Raw genomic sequence first — 23,575 nt, forward strand, 5'->3', positions numbered from 1 at the left:
AAACACAGTGGCTGCTCTCCATTTTTTGTTTACAACCTTAGAAAGACTCTGTTCACATGCCCAGGATATCACTGCATGTTCACAGAGCAGTGGATGCAGAGCCAGGTGCCAACATGTACAGATATAAAGCAGTGCCCACACTCCTGTGTCCACCTTTCTGCATTTTCAGTCAGCACCACAGGGCCAGGAATAATACCTGACAACAGCACTGGCATGAAAAAGAAAATTACCAAAGAAAGCTTTGATTTTAGTCACTTAAAGTCAAGAAAGAGGGATTGCATTATCTGCTGAAAACTAACACTGAGCTTGAGGGAAACAGTATATTCTGTTTTTAAAAGATACCAGAAACCCATGATCACTCCTGACCATAAAACATCTGTTAGAACACTAACATTTACTATTTCATTTTAATACTCTGCCTAAAGTATTTGCATCTCGTTTACCAAAATTTGTCTTCTGAAAAATGCCAAAAAACAAAAAACCTGAATTTTGCTAGGACAAGAACAACTGATAGTTAAACACACAATAAATTGAGACAAATTTGTTTCAGAATAAATATTTTAAAATCTCATTAAAAAAAAAAAGAAAAACCAAACAGCTCAGCTGCTGGGGGGTGTATCTTTGACAGTCAAGCATATCAGCAATGGGAATTGTTTCATGTCTTCATGAGAGCTGTCAGGCTTACAGTCACAATAGTTTGGCAAATTTGTTATGTTGGCAGAACTTCTGATGAAAACCATTTGGATTTCATGGTGAGAAACAAGAGGAAGCCAAAAAACCCACTCAGAGCTAACTGAGATGCAGGTAAAATGCACAGAAATGAGTTAATAGGGTGACAGAATATGCAATGAAATCTATTAACTACAAAATATCTTACATACTCTCAAGAGCTGAGACAGATAAAGCTGTTTTCAAAATGAGCCCAATTTTAATCCTAAAAACAGATGTTAAATTACTGCAATACAAACTCCTAGAGAGTATTAAAGAGTAACTTGTTTAACAGGCAACGTGCAGCCATTTTTGTGCAGTTTGTGGGTGCACAGATGACAGTTTTCTGATTTGGCCACACAAATCCTTCAGTCAGAACAGGAGAGAGGCTTAAAAGGTTGAAACATGGTAGCATTTTAATATTTGTGGAAGGATTCAAGCTGCCCAGCTGGGAAGATAATGGAGCTGCATCATCCCTGTTACATCACAGCAGGGAATTTTTCCCCCCAATTGGTTTATTTGCCTGGATTTTTTTTTTTTTTTGTGAAGGCTGTTTTTTGGATTTTGAAGGATAGTTTTATTGACTGTCAAACCTTCCCTTGCATGCACAAAGATAAGAGAACCTTAAGAGTATTCCCTAAACACACCTTCCAGTGCCTGAAGTGCTGTTTGTGGAAGATGTACCTGAGACATGGAAGGCTTTATTTGCTAATGGGAGATCTGGAATGCTGAATGGCTTTGAAGCCAGTTTCTTTTATTGACTCAAGCCCTAAGGTGATCATATTTTTCAGTATAACAATGAGCCAATTTATCCCCACTGGGTTATGGGAATTTTTTTATGGTACCATACATGCTGCATCTGGCACACAAGCCTATTAAAACCATGGGCTAAATGAATTGTTAACCATGCAGTCTGGAAAAAAAATAATTTAAAAAATAAATCTATCGCTGAAGAATGATACTGCTAAGCTATTTTACCACTTGGAGACCAAATCTTAAGAACAAGAACTATCCTAAAATCCTCTTATCTGAACAAGCCCATCTGATCAAATGATTTTTTTTTTCTCTGTTGCATCATCAACATTAAGAGTTCTACTTCATCAGGAGAACGAGCTGTTTAGAGAAACATGAATCATGAAAGTCATGAGAGCCTGATTTGTCACTCTGATTTGCTGTTTATCAAATATGGAAAAAATTTACATTTATCAGCACTTTTTACACACACACACAAAAAAAACCCTTTCCTAAACTAAAGACTGTAACTTAACACTACCTGTTAAGGAAAGACGTTTCATCTTCCTGCCACAGCTTGGATGAGCACAACTGACAGGGATCTCAGAACTCACCTTGGTAGTGTAGGTGTGTCCATCAGAACCACAGACAGGGCTGGAATGTGTCATGGGACAGGGTTTGCATTTTACTATGTTGGCTGGTCCAGTCCAGTGCTTCTGGGCCAAGTTGCCTTTCTTTTGTCGAAGGCTGTAAAAGAAGACACACCACACTTCTTGAACACTTTTGTCCAAAACAGAAGAATTAGAGTTTCTCTCAATAAGGCAAAGCTGAATTTGCAATACAGTATTAATTTAGAATCATTTTGATTGGAAAAGACCTTTAAGATCATCGAGGCCAACCATTAACCCAGCACTGCCAAGTCCACTAAACCACAATTTAAAGCAAGTAAATTAAATACAGCTCCTAACAATGCTTCTATAATATGGCACATTACAGCAGGCAATCTAAGAAGCCATAAATTGGTAGGCAGCCCTAGATTTACAGTACTTGGCAGTTTCATTTTGATTTATAACTACAAATGATTTTACTCCAGAATACAGCATTTTGCTGAACTACACAGTGTTTCTTGTCACACAGGCAAATCATGTTACATCAGGCTGTATTTAGGGGCGTTTTCACCAGGCTCCTCAGAGTTGTCAAATTACTGGGAAGGCAGCAACAATTTTAAAACAAAATCCTTTGAAAAACATTGTAACATATATTATGCTTATAAAAATTTATAAAATCACCCAAGCCCTTTGTCACTGTATGTGCAGGACTCTCCTCCACACACCAGCTGCTGAACGATCAGCCAAGATTCCCGGCTCGATCACGGTCCCTCCAGGAATGCTACAAAGGGACAGAGCATCTCCAAACCCACCAATGTTCATCCTATGGGAATGACTGCAGTTGTCCTCAAGTTATGGAATACTCACTTATTCCATTAAGAGTGCCCATGAAAAAGGCATCTGCTCCAAATTCTCCCTGCCAAACACGCCCATTGATCCCGACTAATGGCTCATTTTTCCGTCATAAGAACTACCTGACTGGTACAACATGAAGTGATTATCACCAGCCTAATGCTGCAAGTTAGCTTAAAAGTTTGCTTTAGAAACCACAAGCCAGTGCTACAATGCAGAATCATTTTGGTCATGTGTGCTTGTCTTTCACTTGAAAGCATTTACAAGGGAAGGCAAAGCAAGGCATTGCAGCAGCTTTGCTGGAGACTGGTAAGAAAAATAACTGCCATCTGTTCTGGTACCACAGGAAAAAAAAAGATATAACAGTTCAGCTAGAAACACATTTCAATGTGCTGCTGAATGACTTTATCACAGTTTTAGAAAAATATATACAGATATTTTTTAAAAGCAATTTCGCTACAGCTTGCAATTTGCTACACAATACCAGCTCTGATGTAATGACACATTCAGCTGCTAAATAATAAAAGTTCTATTCTTTCATCTCAGTTCTAGTTTTCTTCAAGTCCAACCTTTGTCAGAGCTGAATACTACTATTAAGAAGATTGTGCCCACAGAAGGAATCCAATCATGATATAATAAAACTATGAAAATAGAAGTCAAGTATTTAAGACTAAATTCTCTTGTTATTTTGAAGAAGTCTTCTTAATGGAGAGCAGCACTCCCTCTTTCAGACACATTCTGCCTCGCAGAGGTACCATCATAGCAGATGCTAAATGCTGTGGGTGGGGGGTTGCTTGGCTCTGAACCCCCAAATCCAGCTGTGGATATGATCTCTGAGGCTGTACAAAATTTCAGTTATCCACAATAACTGACTTCTCCACAGCCCCCAACAATGCTTGGGTATCAAAATGTAATGACTGTCTTATTTTCTCAAGCTCTTTCAACTACTGGCATGTCTTTTGGGTTTTTTTTCAGCCTGACATGAAAATTTCCTCATTGACTTTACTTATAGCCCTGCATTTCTGCAAATGCACAAACTCAGAGTCAAAAATGTGTTTGAATGTCCTACTGCAGACAGTGATGAGCAGAGTCTGGAGACAAAGGTGAAGGGAGCTGTGCTGGTCCTGTGGACACTGCAGAAGGAGGGGTCACAGCACAAAGCAGACTTTTTACCTTTCCCCTGACTTTAATCTCCATAATCTCAAAAGACAGATCCTTGTGTATATGTAAAATTGTTAAGAACACCTCAGGATTAGCTAGAGAAAGATCAGTGAAGAAATGCTAGACCTGAGGTGTGTGATTTAGTGTCATCAAAGCCATCAGCCACGAATCCTGCAGGGTGGGGATGAGCGACTGAGCTAACAAGCACCTCAGCCAAATTAGATGTACACTGCAGTTCTGAGCTACACTGATGCCTCACAAATCACAGGATCTGAGTGGCAAGTACAAAATAACCTGCACAGCATCTGTGGACCAAACTACATCAGGCATTTTACATCATAAGGTTAAAATAAAAGTCCACTGAGGACAGAGCTGCATGGCCTTACACCTCCCTGCTCTTAATTCAACATTCATGTTGCAAAGCCAGTTCCTATTGGAAAATTCTTCTGGAGCTTATGATGTTTTTCACTCTCCTATCATCACTAAAAAAAAAAAAAAAAGGTAATTAAATGTGTTTGTTTCAAGCCATTCCAGCAGCTCATTGAGCCCTTTCTATCACTTTACTGAGTCTAAAGAACATGCACAGCCTCAGGCCCAGGCTCAGTTCTCACTGCAGCTGCCTCCAAGATAACAAACAAACCAGATGTGTCCCCTTAGCTGGGGACTAGAACAGTTTCACCTGAACATATTTGCAGCTTTGCCTGCAGACAACGAAGGAAACATTATTCTCTTCCTACCCCCCCCAACCCTCATCTTCAGGATTTTCTTTTGATAGTAAGAGGAAACTTATTCTCTCAAAGAAAGTGAGATTTAATAACAAGAAGAATCCAGGGTGGAATAGACATCAAGGCATTTCATTAATTTAAAGCAACACCTTAACAATTTCAGTAGTACTTCATATAATGTGTGTAATGAAGGAGGGAATGTTGCAAGAAACCTGTAGCATCCTCGCTCCTACAGGTGCATGGAATTGGTAGCAAAGCAGCCATTTTGGTTGCAAGAAACAGTCTGGCTTTCAAAAATTAATATATTCTTTACAAGACACATTTTTGTCAGAAACAATAGTGCAAAGTGTCACTCTATTTGAAGCAAGTCAAAGGTAATTTCTGTCAGCTTGGCCAAGTGAGCAACAGCTGAAGGTTTTAACTGGATACCCAGATTCCACACCCCCACCCAAAACTCCAGGAAAGCACCTCTTTTGTAAAAAGAACATCTATTTTCGGAAAACAAATATGTATTTCTCTGGAGTGGTATTTCGAGAGGCTGAATAAGACTTTTGGAAGCTTTTCAATCCTATAACTCCTAACAACACATCAAACATCCAAACAAACAAATTAAAACCTAGACAAGAGCATTGGCTGCCATAAGCAGCCAGCCAGCAAATCCCTTCTCAGTGGAAGTGCACATTCACATACTCTGGGAACACGCTCTGCTATGCTAATCATGTTGGTTTAGAATAAATATGTCAGGAGCAAGCCAGACCAAAGCAAATTACCCCTTTTTCTCTGTTCTTTTTTCTTTTTTTTTTTTTTTTTTTCCCCTGACAACCAACTTTAATCCTGCTTCAATTCCCAGAGTTGAAAGGATCCATTACTATTTTCAATATTCCAGAAGCAAATGTTTTAGTCAGTTATTAAGACTTGTAGGCAAACCCTGCCTGCTTTTGCTTTTCAGGCTGGTGAACTGATGCACCAAAAGGCAGAAGTTTTAAGGAGTTTTAAGTCTTACAGAATTGAGCCTCTTAACCTTTGAGCACGTAAAGAAATTTTAGTGATTTAAAACACACTTCACCCAGGGAGAATGTACAGTGACTCAGCCTCATTACTCATTACACAGACACATCACTTACCACATACTGTGAGGATACAGGGAGATGACATCTGTTTGGCTGGCACAGGAGCAGGGATGATGCTCCAGGGTTTCCAGATGCTGCCAGCCAGAGGCCAGGACTGTACATAGAATTTCTGACCAGAGTTCCAAAGCCAGAGACACCCACACCACGACCCAGGGCTGCCAAGCACAAGGCTTTATGCAAAAAGGGGCTCAGAAGCTCCAGAATACTTGGCTCCACCCAGGATTTTACGGCTTCCAGGTGTGCCCTGGGCAGCCAAAAAATCAGCCCCAAGTGGGTACAGCTGTGAGTGCCAGGCATGGCAATCACCCAGCCTGGCTGGGAGCGTCAGTTCTGGGCACTGAGACAACCTGCTGGGGAGTTTGAACTGGGCATTTGAGGCAGCCAAATTTTATCAACCCGATGCCTCAAACAAAACATCTCTCATTGAGTCATATTTTAAAAAAACCCCCACAAACCCAAAACCAAACCCAAACCCTTAATTCCTGACCAACCCTTTGACTGGATGGCATGAGCTGAGCTGTTCAGGGAATCTCTGTATTAGTTCTTATAACAATTATCTCAGGGACAGCACAGAAGAGCAGATGTGGAAATAACCTGTGGCAAAGCCAGAGGCCAAAATAAAGTTGTTTGCACCAAAAAACGATGTTTGTTTCTTGACATTTACAATTTGATTAATTTACATTTAATTTTAAATTTTACACATGTCCTAGAATTATGAATAATTTCATTTTTATTTGTCTTACAATACTCTGGGAAAAACTGACATTTTATAATATTTTAAAGCGGCATTTTTGAAAGGGAATAACTCCTCTTTTGGGGTGAAACCTGGAGAGTATCAGTGTTTATTTTTGAGAACATGACCTATCAGAAAACAGGGGCACATTATATTTTAATAAGCCTTATTATATTTCAATAAGCTGCATTATATTTCTGTATAAGATAATGACTAAAGCTCAGAAAAACAATTGAGAAATTATAATTTAAAAAGGCAAATTACATCAATTTTTTTCTCCCAGTTAATATTTGCTTTATCCCTGCCAGCCAGAAAACCAAAATATCAACAGCTTTTACAAGCAAGACTATGTCTGTGCTTTTATGTGGTTATATTTGATCATCCTAGTGCAAATTCAATTGAAGCTGTAAATGAGCTTTAGTAAAGACACAAAATGCACTAGGACTCATTCATTTCAAAGAAAATTTACAGCTTTAAGAGTATGTTACTCTGCTTCAAGACCAGTTATTCCCAAATGCACATACAATAAATTGTCAGATTAAGCCTTGATGGGTTTAGTGCAATCACAAATCAGGTTTCTTTGAATACAAGTTGGCAGGCTGTTGCTTTGAAAGTCCTGCCAAAGTTTTGGGAGGAAGGAGACATAAGTAGAAGTTCCTCCTTAGGCTTTAGAACTTATTCAGTAATTTTATTGGACAAGAAAACCCAAAGGAGGTTTTGTTAGGTGAGTTTTCAAAGGTCTGGTGCAAATAACAGCAGAAAGTTTCTCAAAACCCCAGGAAATAAGTTACACGATTTCTACTGAAGGTATCAGGTAAAGAAAGAGTGAGATTGGTACTGTCTCTTCTTGTTCTTTAACTCACTGGTTCAGTGATGTTACACAAACCCAGAATTCTGTTCAATTCATGTTGCAAATTACTTGCAGCGCTCCCCTGTTGGTTTTTCTGTGTCTAAAATCATACAATTACTTGCTCCAGGTCCTGTCTGAACAGTGTTGAGCTGGTCAGGAATTTTTTGATAAAACAGGCCTTTGAAACAAAAGACTGACTTGATGAAACCAAATTATTTCATGGAGATAAACTGGTGTTGCTAAACTTTTACATTGTGAATGGTGGTGTGCCAGTTTATCTCAGGCTGCAAGTGGTCTTGAGGACCCAAGGCTGGGGCTTGGCACATTCCTTGACACATAAAGTGCTACAGAGACAGAAACTCTTGATCCTATTTCTTCTACTTTCAAGGCAGAAAGCTCTGAAAGCCCTCAGAGCTCTGGTCCTCGCTGGGCTGGTTGCATGAAAGACCATCTCTTCCCAGAGGTCTCTTCCAGAGATCACTGCCAGGAAGCAAAAGCCATCTCACCATCCCCAGGGCTGGCAGTTCCCTGGGAGCCAGGTTTGAGTTAGGCACCCATGGGTGGGCCCACCTACTGCAAGGGCTCTTCAGGTAAACTTGTCTTCAGGTGTCTGTTGTGTACATTAGTTTTCAATTACAGCCCACACGGAGACATTCCTCAGGATCAGGATTAACTTCATCCATCTTTCTTTCTTTCTAGACCTTACATCAACCCAAAATTCCTGAATCACGCACGAGTATTTCAAACCTTATTAAATAAAATTGAAAACTTCAGTGCACCAGAGTATTTGTGCTTCCTGAGAAGGTGGAAGGGTCTCTGACAGAGCAAACTTCCTGAAGCTGGAACAATTCACTGTGGGAAGAGTTTAAAATGTACTGTCTGTACCTTCTCCATGCCTTATGCACAGGTTGTTCTTGTCTCTCTGGAGGAGGCTTATCACACTGAAGATAAAACCCAGCAGTACCTGCCTGTTTCTATCTTCCCTTTGCATAAGTTGTTTTTCTTGTTCTTAAGGAAAAGAATGACAAAGCTGAAACATGTCAGTAGAAATGGCAATACTCTCTTCTCTCTTCGTATCATTTTGTTATTCTGTTTATTAGAATTAAGAGCTTGGCCTTGTTTCTACAACCTTTCATATTTTTCACAAGAGTTGGATATACCTTGAGCCTCTGGCAGTCAAGCTACGTGAGGAAAACAGTTTACACTTGTTACCTTGAAAAAAAAAGGTACTATGCTATTGAATCAGATACAGACTCCTTATTTAATACAAACACTGTAAAATGAGAACAGACATATGATTACAGCAATTTCTCTACCTGGATTTTACATCTTCACATACAAAGAATAATAACATGCAGAGCATTGCATTGCAGCATCATCCCGCTGCACTTACACACTGCCACTTCCTTTGATTTCAACATTCAAAGAAATAATTTCAACTATCTGATTGTACTGAGGTTATTGATTACTTCCTCTTGCTGCCTTCATATCTGTTCCCCAACAGATCTGGCTTAAAAGAGTCATAAAAAAATAAAAGGGCCAGTCCTCCCTCACTGTACCTTGGGAGATTTGCAAAGGTTCTTAATGGGGCTTTGCCAGTGACTGGGGACCCTTCTGGCAGAACGAGGCTCCTTCAAGACTTTCTTACTTGAATACTCCACTTGCTGTTCTTTCAAACAATGACACCAATGAGATTATATTGGGAATTAAATCTGTCCGTTGTGGAGAGCACCAGCAGCCACAGGAGCTTTCCCAGAAAGCGGGTTGTACTCAGAGGATAAGAGTTGAAGATGGCAAATTTAGGGAAGAGTTAAAGCAAAAATCTCAACTGCTGAGGTGAAAGTGTCTCAGGTGTCATTCCAGTGAAATGAAAACCAGGTACTTCCAAGGAAAGAGGAAGAGTCAAGCCTTTATTTGTTGCCAACAGTAAGAAGGCAATATAAAATAAGCATGAGGGATACAACACACCAGAAGGAATTTCTCAGCTAGATATAGGGAAGGCTGAAAGTTTTGGTATAGCAGCATGTTCTGCAAAAAAAACCCCTGACCCATCCTGCAGGGAAAATGCCCTGAAGATTCTTGCATGGATCCCACTGGGCCCAGCCAGAAACCAGCTCTTGAAAGAGAATAGTCTTGGGGCTCAGGATGCTCAGGGTTATTGGTTCTGCAAGGTAAAGGACTCTTTTATTTTTTATTTTCTTGTGTGTTTTAAAGGAACAGAGGACTTGGAAAAGCTGATGGAGATTCTGAGGACTTAGAAGGCCAGAAGTGCAGTGTGTTAGACTGACTGAGATGATTTCTGAGATCCAGCAACACCGAGTCAGAGAACCCCTGACTGCAACTACTTGAGCAAGGCTACTCGAAAAACAGCAAGGTCTGTGTCTAAATAGATATAAATGTGATTATAAATACTCTTAAACTGCCAAGACAACTCCTTCTGCACAATATCAGGGTCTCTCAGTACAATTATCTTCCTGAGATGTTAGTTCCTGGCTTTACTTATTCCTGGACTAAAAATGCTAAGATTGTTTATTAAGGCTATTAGAGAGGCACATGGATTTCTGCCTTTGAGCACTTCAACACATAAAAATGGGGTTTGAAAGTTCCCCTTACAGTCTTAGCTAACAGATTATGGTGCTTAGAGGCAATTTATTTTTTAATTTAATTTCTAGATGATTTTTAACTTTCAGACCTAATACATATGCTCAACAGCTGCACAGCTGGGTGTAAACAGGCAAGGTGCACAAAGGAAAAGAGCCAAACCAAAAAATCCATACGAATATAAAATCCCAGTGTTCTTAAAAGTCATTGTGCTCTCCTGAATAAATAACACAGCTTCTAAACTCTGCCTGTTCTCATGAATTTTCATAAGAGAATTATTTTGCTTTTCATCATTATTTTTCTACTAACATAAAAAGGAATCTCAGACACTAAACTATGTAAAAATAAAATGAAGTGCCTTGAATTTCAAAGGAGGAGGGGAGATAGCAGGAAGTTCATAATTAAAGCTGAAATCTTCCTCCCCACTCCTTGGTTTTGTAGGAATCTTCAGCAGCCACTTTTGAGCCCTGGATTTCTCCTGCTGAGATGCAGAAACTTGGCATTGAGCACTTAAAGGTGAGTTGTGCAGCAAATGTAATACTTTTTTTGGGTACTGGCCTTTCTTCCCTTCTCTGACAGCCTATGGGTTTTTTCCCTGTTCCTAAAAAAGAATACATTCTATAAGGATAAAGGTACCTTTGCTCTGCCCAGGATCTATTTATTTTGATATTAAAATAATGTATTGATCAGGTCTGCCTCCTCCTGCTGGCAGAGCTTGCCAAGGTCTCCAAGGAAGCTGAATTGCTGATGGTGTGTGAGATCAATCTGAGCTGTCAGGTTTGTTTGGGGAGGAAAGCTGATCCTCCCTCACTATGCCCTGTCCCATGCAATTAGACAGCTTCAAAATTGTTTTCACTGAACGTGGCAGAGCAGTCGTGTCCCACCACTTCCCTGCTCCAGCTCATGTTTCTAGTTCCAGGGTTGAACCCTGGGTGGCCTCAGCTGTGCAGACACAAAGGTGCAGGTCACTCAGTGAGGCTACAGATCAAGGCAGGTTTCTTGGCAGCATTTAATAACTCTGTAAAGTTCCAACACGACTCTCCCAGAAGCTGAGGACAGAGAAGCTTTCAAACCATCCTTGTTCTTGGCCAAATGCAGGGAGAAGTCTGTGAGGTTTAACACCATCCCAACTCCACTGTCTCATGTCTCTGCAGACATTCAGCTGTTTGGCAGGATGAAACCACTGGGACAAGTGAAGGGGCTGAAACAGGTGAAAAACACACCCTGGGATCTTCACCAGCTCTGTGTCCCTCACTGCAGTTCATAACCCAGCCTTATTTATTCAGTCACAGGCAACACAATCCTTAATTTCATACTCCAAAATCCCTACTGCCCAAAAAAGTGAGAGTTTGGTTGGTTTTTTTTTTTTTGTTTTGTTGTTTTCTTTTCTGGAGGAAAAAGGTTCAGAAAATCTTATTGTCACTTTGCAACTGCAGGGGAAAAAAATCAACACCCTCCCCCCAAAGCATCCTTAGACAGCTCAGCTGAGTTCTGCTTCATTATGTTGCTTTTGCTTTTTCTTGAGGCGAATAACATGCAATCCACACCACAAAAAATTGACATATTGCTGGTAGGGATGAGAAAGTAAATGAATTTTAAAAAATATTGTAAAAATTCTTGCCCTTAAGGCACTAAACCAAATGTTTCTTTTTAAAAATGACTGCACAGTACTTCTGCTGTGTGAATACTTGCTGCCATGGTACAAACAATCAGTTACAAGCTGTGCTAGCAAAATATTTGCCCCTTCTGACACATTTTATTATGAGAGAGGCTTATTAAATTCTCAAGAAATCTACAGCAGATTAAGCTGTTGAGGATTTTTACAATTAGCATTGATTACCTAAGAATTCATGTGTGATTTCTGAATAGAATTGGCTTGTCAAACGAAAGACAATTTAAAAAAAAAAAATCAATCCCAAAGCCACCTCCAGAGTGTAGTCAAAATCCACTATACAAGGTTGGTTTGGGGAAATAATCAGAATGCAGTTTCCTATGTCAGAATAAAATGAATGTTAGTAAAATGCATGCAAACCAAATCAGTTATAAATACTATAAGGAGCCGGGTAATTTTAAAATCTCAACCTTTTTAGCATCTAAATAGGCTAATGCCCCTGTTGCTTATTCAGCACTGCTGATTTAAGAGAGCTCAGGACTGTGAATGTCTAAACATTCTGCTGCATTTCTCAGTGTATTCAGTGCTGTCTGTCTGCTTATTTGATGCTGGAGATGGAGCTCATAATATCTCTGCCATTCCCAGCTCTCAAATGAGGCCATCAAGAGCATTACCCATCTTCTATCAGGCTGGGCCTTAATGAAAGGTGACTGCAGCTTAAAGGAAGGTCCCAGCTGAGAGACAGAATTTACATAATCACGTTAATTTATGATGCACATGATCCAGTGTGGAGACAGCACGTGGTGTGACACACCTTGAGGAGAAATTTGAAGCTGAATGCAATGGACACACTTGTGGAAACTGCAGGACACGCGTTTCGGGGGGTCCTTCCACTGAGTTATTAAGATTTCACTTTGCTGTGCCCTTGAATCACGAAGCCTGGCAACCACACAGTTCCAACCCCCCTTTCTTCCCATACTCTTTGAGCATGCAGCTCCATAGGTTCCCTACCATGGAGGCCCCAGCTGCCATCAAAAATGCGACGTAGCTGCGCGTTTGTACTTTTGGAAGTCTCAGTGTTTTACAGCAGCTTCCCCAAAACTTGATTTTACCATGTTAAAAAGTAAGAGTCAACCAGTGGCACACTTAGATAGGAAGAATAACATTACCTGGGACTTTAGCAGATTTTGTAAAAAAGAAAAAAAAAGAAAAAATTTAAATACTTTGCTGCCGAGTTATTAAATAGGAATCAGTTTTGTGCAGATAGTGTCGTTGGCTTAGGATGTGCCTCCTTACTTTCAGTCACTCAAATTTCACTTCAGCACATATTTCCCTTTGTTTATTGTGCAGTGGTCACCTACACATCTATGTTCTCACCACTCGGATATTGTTCCATTTCATCCTTTGTAGTTCAGCTTATGAGAGACGAATGGACTGGACAAGGGTCAACGTTTCTTCCTCTTTATCAACTCACTTGGACTAATCCTGAATCAACCATCTCACTCTCAAGAAATGGTCACTCTTTGGAGTACATTTTTCTGGTGTACTGAGCTCTATTCCTGTGAGCTCTCAGGTGGCTTTCTCAACAGTTTGTCTTTCCATCCCCTTCCTCCACTGTCCTTCAGCTACTCACTTTTGAGTTCTTGGACTTTATTCTTACTCCTTCTACCACTTCTCTGCTGCTGTGGTGGAAGTCTAGGGATTGCACTAATTTTTTCACTGCAAATTAATCCCATTCTTTTTCCCCCAATGTTGTTGCATTTCTTCATAAAATACCCTTCCTCTCTCCAATTCCACTGTCTGTGGTCTGCCTTCTGCCTGACTGGCATCTCTGACTCTCTCTTCCAGCCCTATTTTCTCAAGATATGGTCAGCTTGTTAAAGGAAAATTTTATAAAATTGTGAAAAAATTGCAATGCCCTTTCCTACTCACTGTAGTATTTAACCATTTTGATCCCAGTCTTTCAGCCTGACCACTCTGCTCTGACCTCCTTCCCACCCCATCTCCTTTTCCTTGCACTTTTCCCCTCCTACCTCTGAATCTTCCTTCTGCTTCATTCAACCTCAAAAATGAGGCCCCTTGGAAAAGCAGTTATTTCTTCATCTACTCTTGACTGTTCTTTCCCTCTCTGCTAGGATGTATCATATTAAGTATTACATTCTCTCTAAGTGGTATCTCAATATCATTTTGGTGCTTTACCTGTAATAGTCTAGTCTTGCCTTTCTACACTTCAATCCTTGGAAGTCTGAGAAACTTTAAGGATGTTGGCTCTGGGTTATCCTTCTGTCTCTTTGTCCAATTATTGTCATTTCCTCTCAGGAACACCTTGTCCACATTGGAAGCTCACTATGCCAACACCAAACACACCATATTTCTTCTCACATCAGCTTCTCTGTTTTCCAGTTGCTGTTTCCCTCTCATCACATTTGTTATTTGGACTTACTCTTTAGTTCTAGCGATCCTAACTTTTTCCCTACCTTTTGGAATTTAGCAGAGAGCCCTCTAAACAGGTAATCAGACCACTGAATATGAGTAACACTGAATCTTCAGCTTGTATTTCCTGACCAAATATCTACAGACAATTTATCTCATCTCAGTTTTGATCCTGAGGTGTCAGTGCCAGTGCTGTTCTCTCCCCAGCTGTGAGGAGGGCAGGGCTCCCATTTCAGCACTCAGCACACTGCTGCTGTGCTGGAAAGGGCTGCAAATGAACAGCTCCCATCGTGTTCATCACAAACTACACTGAAAGGGCTATGAACCCCAGTTACACAGGCAGTTGGTCCAAAACCAAGCACAAAATCCTGAACTAATGAAGGAACTAAGTAACAAACCCCTCAGCCTTCTGAGCTCTCCCTCAGCTAAGCTGAAGTATTGTTGCAAATGAAAAATTTATACACGCATAAAACATAGAGGCTCCAGAAATTAAGTATGGATGAGGTGCTAAGCAGGACTGACCACAGTGTAATTCAATTTGGCAGTCCTGGGCTTCAGGTAAACTGGATTAGCTAAGACTGAAAAAATGTGTCAAAGGACTTGAAAGAGATTTAAAGCTGGATGAATGACTGGAATTATGGCACACACATTACAGCGTGTGGCAATGAGGAATGGACAGGATAATTTAGAGAACAAAACTATAAAATGTCCTTTTTGTTCAACATGAGCCATCAACTGAAATGCCAATAAGGTACAAAGGCAGAATTTATAAAAAAGAGGGAAGAAAAAGTAGAGGATATATAAGTTTCCTGTATTTCTGTCTGCTCAGTTGCCTTCGGGGCAAGGCAAGAGACCAGATGTGAGTTTAGAGGAGCAGGTTTGAGTCTTCATTAGTGTTTTCATCTCTTTTTAACTAACTCTGTTCTCTTGACTTCTTAACTCATTAAACAAACAAACAAAAAATACTTACATTATGTTTTACTACCAAGGTTAATTAGTCTTCCACAGTTGATGATCACTGATTGTAACAACCAACTAATTAGAATGGTTTGTTTTGTTTCATAAAAGAAGATGGATTGTGTGGTGATCAAAGCCAAAGGCTGGATGAATCAGTGGAGCCAAATTCCCAACTGTCACTCCCCATACATATTAAAGAACATTTTCCTAGATATTATCATAATAAAGCTGTGGCAGAGCTACAAGAACAAAACTAACATGAGCAGACCATATTGGTTCTTACAAATTACCAGTAAGCACGAAAAAGTTGCAAGGCTCAAAATTTTCGCCAGTGAAGGGAGAAAGAAAAAGGGGAAGCAGAAGAAAAATTGAAAAGATTGCAAGAGAATTTGAAGTCATAAGGTTGCATTCTCCACCAGTGGCAGCTTAAATGTTACTTCATGTTAAAATAGGTTAAATTTGAGCGTGGACAAGTGAAATAACTTAAGTAGTTCAAATGTCTTCCATAAGACCTTTACAAAACTATTCCTTTCTAGCAGAGTGTGCTACGTGAAAAATTTACAGATTATTGATTCAGTCAAATTGGGGCAAAATTGTGACTACAGCAGAAAACTCCTCTAACCCAAATCTTAACTGTTGTGACAGTCCTTCCTCAAATCCCTCAAAAAAATTGGCTTCACAATAGTTTAGGCCAGAGGACCTAAAAATAAACAGGAGAGAAGATCTAACAATGAAAATACCTGGGATTTCAATGAAGTGCACAGCATGCTTTAGCCCTTGGTTGCATCTTCTTTCTTTTGAAAAGTAACATCATTCTGAAATTTAACACAGCTGTAAAAGAGCCTTAAGGTACAAAAATTGTGCTTTATTTTAAAACTGCATTTTGTTTATAGGAATGCATTTATTCAGATGTGTGAAAAAACATAAGCCCTCATTAAGAGACAAAATAATATCAGAGGGCAGATCTAGACAGGGGAAAAGTACAAATACTGCCAGAGAATATTTATTTCATGCCAAGTTTTGCTGCTAGAGTTCAAATGTAATACAAGTGAAACACTGCAGTAGTTAACAGTGATCACATCACTGATGTTCACAAGATTTGTGAGCTTTTCCCCTCCCTGAATCCTGCAGGTGCAGTAGCAAGTCCTCAGAACATTCTGAAGCATTTGCTCTCCCTGGAAAAGCGTGAAGAGAGATAATGAGAGAAATCGCCTGTTCTTCAGTATGCAAAGAGAATTGTAAGGAAAAAAAAAAGGTGAGTTGAGGGATATTGGAAAAGTCTACTTTGCAATATCCACTTATTAAAGATCCTGTGCCAGAAAATGGAAAAGAATGGAGACAAAGAAAGTTTTTTAGTAGCTGGCATTAATCACAAAGCAGTGAAGACCCAGGCAAAGGATTTCATCTTTCAGAAACCCTAGTACAATATGTTTAATTTCTACCACTGTAGGAATAAAACATGAAAGCAGCAATGCTGGATCACTTCCAAACAACAAAAAGAGGAGAGAAAATATCTCTGGACACTTTTCCAGGAGCAAAGCCATGTTCTGTTTCTAGAGATAATAATGAAAAAAAAGTCTTATTTTCTCTAGGTGCAAATGATAATTGAATACTCGAGTCAGTTGGGGATAAATATATGCTACAGGCTCTCTTTACAACCTTCACATAAAATAAATTTATCACACCACCAGGACAGGAGGTGGTGACTCCCCCAGTCTGATTTGACTGACATCTCAAAGGTGGGACACCGGAAAGTCACGGAGTGGGTTTTATTTACAGCAGCAGCACAGACACAGTCAAGCCTGAATCCCAGCTGAGTGCCACAACCATCAGGCTACTGAGTGAATTTTGCATAATTAATGAAGGGACCAAATCCCTCCTCCAATTAACATCAAGGGAGGGGAGAATAAAAACTCCAGACTTTCAGAGAAGTCAATAACCACTCGCCAGAAGACCCAGCAGACTCTTTTGCCTGAGAACTTCTCTTTTTCACATTATAGATTCAAGGTCCCTTCACCCTCCCACTCACATTTCTGAGGTGAGAGACTTTCTTGTCAAAAACTATTCTTTACATTCCTAGAAAATGTTTTGCTGAATTGACAGGAAAACCCTTCTGCTGGATGACTCCAGAACATGTCTCCTCAACGCTTAAAGCTGAAAGCCTGTTCTCATTTGAAGCTCATTTCTGTTTCCACTTTCTCAAAATGTTCCAGTGTTAAAAAAAATCACAGCAGGGAACTGAGTAAAAACTGGGGCTGCCAAAGCTACACAGACAATTCTACAAAGTTAAGAGCTAATCCAAGAACATTAAACCCCCCACAGTTCGAAGTACTTTATCTAATTGCCATATTTGATTTCATAGAGGTGGTAATTTTACACTGACTGCAATGCAAGCTTTCTTATTTTTATTTTTTTTTAAAATATACTAATTGGAGTAGAAAATAACTCCATGGAATCTGCCCGAAATTTTGACTTTCTAAATTGCAGTTACTGAATAGTCTGTATTTACTTGCAATGAATCTTTCAGGGTTTCATTGTGAAAGCAGAGAACATAAATGCAATAACTGAAAGCAAACTGAAGGCTTGATACTTCTCTCGTAACTAATTTGAAAACTTGTTAATCTTCCTGCCCCTGCTACTCCACAAAGGTTTAATAGCACAGATCTGTAGAAATGTTTCCTGATAATTATGCTCCATTAATGTAACAGAATCTATCATGATATATTTGCTATTTATTTATTTATTTATTTATTTATTTATTTATTATTTATTTATTTTAGACAGCCAGTTAAGTGGTTAGAATGAATATACAGATCAAATATATCACAGAATCAGAGAATAATTTCACTTGAAAGGGACTTTTTAAATGTGATCTAATCCAACCCCCCTGCAATGAGAAGGGACATCTTCCACCTCCCCTTCATCTACCACTGAATGCACAAACGAGAAAGGTGACTGTGGATCTTCCAAACATTAAATGACCCTGTAAAATTCCAACTTTCAGGCTTGTAAGCAGGAGATGGGCTTTAATAAACCCCTATTTCCCTGCTGAGCACAGTGCCTGTGGCAGCTCAGCAGCATTTCAAGGGGCTGCCTCCTCACCAGCTCCAGAGCAGCAAACCCACCAGGCCAAACCCTGAGGCTGAGGGATTCTCAAATGATAACTCTTTTGAGTTTTAAGGACCCATGAAGGGGATTGTTATGAGATGAAATTTGATCTTCTGATTACTGGCTCTGAGAATTTAACAGGGACTTTCACAGCAGATTCGAGGGAGTCAGAATGAGAGGAAGAACTCAAAGCACAGAAAAGATTTTCCTTCTTATCAGTTTTGAAGTTCCAGTATCTGATCACTTCTTCCAATAATTACAGCACAGAGGAATTTGGCATTGGTGATAGGGACTGTAATTATAACACACATTGACACTGGGTGTTTCCTTCCTTGACTCTTCTAAAAAAACTGGCTGCACAATAAGAAATGCAAAATATTGCACAGAAATATAACGATTTTTTCTGCCCCACTTTTTACAATACTGCAGATGCTCATGGGAATTCAATTATTATATATTATAGGACTGGTTTAAATCTAGAGAGAGAAGCAATATGTCTTTCAAAAGCATGCTAAGGTATTACTCTTTCTGCCTAAAAGGTTTATGGCTCAGCATTTCCTTCCTATAGGTAATTTGGAAGTGGAACAGTGATACCTGAGCAGACACACTGAAAGGAGCAAAACATTTTGGGTCGATTTCTAAGTATCATTAGTACTGCCTACACACAGAGCTTTAAACAGACTGTACTTTGGTGGCTCATGTCCATAAATAACGTCACTTGTGGTTCACTGGTTGAATTAATCTGATACAAAAGGCCTAAATTGAAAATCTGCAGGTTCAACTCTTGATGAGCTGTGGCACAGCGCTAAGCAGGCAATCATGAGCTTATTAATGAAAAGAGAATGATATAAATGGAAATATTAAAGAAGCAGGAAGTAATAGCTTAAAAGTTAATTTTGATAACATAACTTGCACCAAATAAGAAAATGATTGATGTAAGAAGCTCCCTTTTATTGTTTTCATGTGCTATTTCTTTCCAAAGAGTGCCATTAGATGGAACTGCAGAGATATGAGAGGGATCAAACACCTCAGACTACCTTTCTCAATTCCATATTTTAGCTGGCATTCATGTCCCTGTTGCTAATCCGGTTTGGAACTGGTAAACCTCTGTGGAAATGTCTTCACACTGTAAGTTTTTTGCAAGCTTTAACTCCAGAATGAAAGCCAGTTGCCGATGAATTCCTCAGGGTGGTCTTGGATGTGGTTTCATCAGTTTTCCTGGTGAAGTTTTGTGCCTGAAATGCTGAGGGATGCTGAAGGAGACAAGAAATTCAGCAGAACTCTGCTGAAAACCATCTCAGCTTTGGAGGAGCCAAAGCTTCCCACCCAACAGAACAACACACAGGGGGAAGAGCTGGGACTACACGGGGCAAGAGGTGGAAAAGAAGAGTCTGGTCCAAGTGATTGGAAGTTCAGCCTGTTGTTATTGATGCCTTTCACTGCCAGGGAAAGGCTTTAGAAGCAATAAATGGCAAGTCCCAGCAGTGTAATGTTAAAATACAGAACTGTTTTGTCAACAAGAAAGATCAGTCTTCCATCAGTTTAAAACTTGTGTACGTTGAGTCTGCACCACACTGAAAACACAGGGCTGTACAGAGCAGCAAACTGGCCAGCACCAAGTGAAAGGCAATATTTTTAAGGCCTAATTTGCAAATTTCACACAAAATGTATTGTTTGCAATATTGACTGCAATTTGAACGTAAAATGCCATTTGTCAAAAAGCAGGTCCTAAAATGCTGCACATTTAATATTGGATGTTGGAAATTGAAGAAAAGCTGTAATAAAATTCCTTTGCTGTAAACATCAGTCCCAATCTTACAAAAGCAGGGCTTTTATTAGCACTAAAAAGACTTCCAGTGAACACATTCATGTCCTGGGGCTTGTATAGCAAAAACCAGCAATAAATTTAGAATCTCCAGTAAACAGATCATTGTATAAGTACAGAATAATTTTCAGAGCATTGGAGGTCATTTGTAAACATTAAGTAATAATTTCTGACTGGCTGGATTACTCAGATTTAAGATAGGGATAAACAGCAAAAATATAGGGACATATTAAATATTATTATAAATTTGCTTCCAGTAATTCTACAGTTAAGTTTTTTAACATACAGGAAATACAAAGAGGGTGAATTGTGAAATACATCCTTAATCTACTGGGCTGTGGTAAACACAAAAATATTGCAGATTCCAGGTCAGGTGAGGATTAACATAGAGAAAGTCAGCCAACTAGTCAAGCAAAAACACATCCATGTGTCCTAAAAGTTCAGTGGTCACATGGAATGTTCCTGACAGGAGCACAGAGAGCCTGTGGAACTGTCCCCTTGGGCCCCTCAAAGTCCTGCCTGTGTGTGTTTTAATGAGTGATGACCACGTATGAAGATTGTTTGGAAAAATATTGAAAATCTACAAATTATGAAACTAATCCATCCACGTGAAAAGCCTAAAACCTTCTTACAGGATGAGGACACAAAGGCAGCGAGTCCTTTCCAACTTGATTCATTTGTTCATTATTCATTTGTTGGCAAATCTCGTGACATTTGCCAAGCAGATGACATTTATACCAATTACTGTTTTCATTTCTTGCTCCCTTTAAAATGAGCAAGAGGAGCTTTACAAGCAACAAAAAAAGCCAACATCCCTTCTGCTATCAACAGCTCCCAGTCCAAGCCAGGGACAGACAAATGCCATGGAGGAGGTGACTGAACTTTTAACTCAGCCTTCTTCCAGATATCTCAAGGGAAACAGGAGTTTTGGATGCTCACTCAGCTTTGGATGCTGATTCTTGACAAGCTGATAAGAGCTACATCAAGAGATTTTTGTTTGACCAATTCTGCAGTCTACAAAAGGACCCACTGAGACAGTAAAACCATTGAAGAACAAACATTATGTTGCCCTTATTTCCTCTTTCATATATTCAAGTTTTCCTGCTGGCTTGTGTTCCCTCTGTTCCCTGCACAAACTTACATTCACACTTAACTTTCAGACATGCATTTTCCATCATTACACATTTAACTTTCATATTACTCATATCTCAGACCTCTGAACACTGAATTTGATATATAGTTTGTATGTAATGCTGAACTAGGTATAGCTTGCATTTATTTCAAACTCCCCCCTCCCTCTCCTTTTGCTGTCATGTTAATAAAAAATTTTTCATGTTACAGAGAAAAGTAAATTTGATTATTGTGTGTTTCTATTGAGGATGAAACAAATGTGGAAATGGCTGAAACAGCAAACTGCACATATATCTACCATAGATATCAACCCACAAAACAATAAAGCCAGAACTGTTCTCCAGAAAGCTCAGTTGAGAGCCCACCTGGAATAAGGACTTCCAAATTGAAGACATTCTGCCATGGAAGAATAACCAGAGGTTTAAAGCAGGCATGGATGGAAGAGGCACTTAAAAGAGGGGCTTGATTTCAGAAATGAAGATTGAAATTTTAACAAGTAATGACTCAGAGTCATTGCAATGACTAAAGATGTGCAAAGAGTTTAAATAGCAGGAAGACAAAGTGATAATGTTGGGTTTCATTTCTTTAGTGATCTCAGCAGCCAAACCCAGTGAGCTCTGCTACAAAGGAAAACTGAGACAGGCAAGAGGAAGGTCTTTTTAAGAGAGCTTTTCTATAAGAAAAGACTGAGAACATTTGCCAAGTCTAGCAAAACCATAAAGGGTCAGGTCATTATTTCGAAATAAATAAGCTGAGGAACCATTTAGGAAAAGTCCAGAAGTTTTAGCTGGGTTTGAATAAATTTAGGTTAAATATTAGCAGGTTTCTAACCAGAAAGGTTCTGATACTCAGGATTCATCCAAATGGAGCAGAGAGGGCAATAAACCTTATAATCTTTAAGACAGATCTAGGTAGGCTAATGAAAAAGTTTATTTGATACTATTGCAGAGGGATTGGACTTAATGATCCAAGAAGTCACTCCTGGTCCATTTTCACATACTGCTAACAGCACACAACTAGAAATATTAAGAGCAGGAATATTACAAAGCAGTATTCAACCCATCCAATAATAGTGTCCTGAAATGCACAAACTATTTTTAAATGTCAATTAAAGTGCAGAAGATAAGAAATCATTTTCTTATTCTATTCACTACAAAAACTTCCTGAGGATAGCAAGGGGATCCAGAGGGATTGAAGTGGGTTTCAGTGAGTGCTTTGAAACTGGGCTAAAGGAAGGATGCAGCAGGAGAATATCTCAACAACCACTGGATTTCCTTTGTGCTTGCAGCATCCTCAGAGTAAAGCAGAGCCCAGTGAGACAGGAGCTGCAGAGTAAAAGAAAATGCCCTCAGCAGTAGGATGCTCCCCCCTGCAGCCCTGTGAATAGAACACAGTAAATCCCCTGTGGAGAGCAAGAACAAGTTCATCTCCTGCTCTGGCCAATGCAGACAGAGATGAGGACTCCACGCTCTAAAATCCATTATAAAAGAGCTGTGCACCATCATATATTTCAGGAATTACTCATGTCCAGTGAGAGCCAGTCCCTTGCACTGCTCTAATGAGCTGAGGAAGCATGACCAGCCACCAGGCACCAGTTCTGGGGAGAGAAGTGCAGGGTGGTTAATTGGCCTCGGGATGCAGAAAGTCCAGGCTATCAGAGATAATCTTGGGCAATTTCCAGGTTTGCATTTTGCTGTGGGAGTTTGGAAATTCATGGAAATACCAAACTTCCTGGTGCAAAATATGGAAATTTTTGCTTTGAGTCAGTAACCATGTTTGCATTCAGCTTCAATACTTAAAGTAAGGAAAGTGGATCTTTCCTAAGTTTGCTAATTCTTCAGGGTCTTATACCTCTGAGTTTTGAAATACACTGAAGTCAACAGCATATCTAGAGCTTGAGAAAGTCAGAAAACAGCCTGAAAAGAACATGAAGCCTTGTCTATTGAGAGGACACACCACAGTCAGCTTCCTCCAGGAAATAATCAACTGCAGGATTTTTTGTGCAGAAACTCCTGGCAGCAAGTGGGTCACTCCTGACCCAGAACTGAAGGAGCTCATTTCACTGCGAGTGATGAAAACCAGGGCCTTCCACTGATTCTCCCTGTGGTCTCTTTAGTTAAAAGCAATTTAAAGCAGGCAGAGCTGAAACTGAGAAATGGACCACTTGGAGAATGAGACCTACAGTTTACAGATGATCCTGTTCAGCAGAGTAATATCTGCTTTTAAAACCAGTGAGTGCTGTTCCAATACTCAAGCACCTTTGGACTGAATCCCGGGCAGTTACCGATGGAGACTGTCTTGGCAGAAAAGCCATTAACCTTTGGGACTTCATGCTTAGATCATAATTTTCATATTCAAAATTTTAAAAATTACTGTAATGGGGAATCAAGGATTGTGCCAGACTCTTAT

General features: G+C 39.6%; 1 protein-coding gene across 2 annotated transcripts in view; it reads right to left on the bottom strand.

Moving 5' to 3' along the window:
• Nucleotides 1-23,575, bottom strand: part of SPOCK1 (SPARC (osteonectin), cwcv and kazal like domains proteoglycan 1) — a 265,743-nt gene that overhangs the window by 85,033 nt on the left and 157,135 nt on the right. For both annotated transcript variants that reach the window (XM_032702921.1, XM_032702920.1), the window contains one exon: nucleotides 2,055-2,187. In XM_032702921.1, coding sequence (XP_032558812.1) covers nucleotides 2,055-2,187 — 133 coding nt within the window. The remainder of the gene's footprint in view (nucleotides 1-2,054; nucleotides 2,188-23,575) is intronic.

The sequence above is a fragment of the Chiroxiphia lanceolata genome, chromosome 15 (assembly GCF_009829145.1).
Source record: "Chiroxiphia lanceolata isolate bChiLan1 chromosome 15, bChiLan1.pri, whole genome shotgun sequence".
NCBI classification, from domain to species: domain Eukaryota; kingdom Metazoa; phylum Chordata; class Aves; order Passeriformes; family Pipridae; genus Chiroxiphia; species Chiroxiphia lanceolata.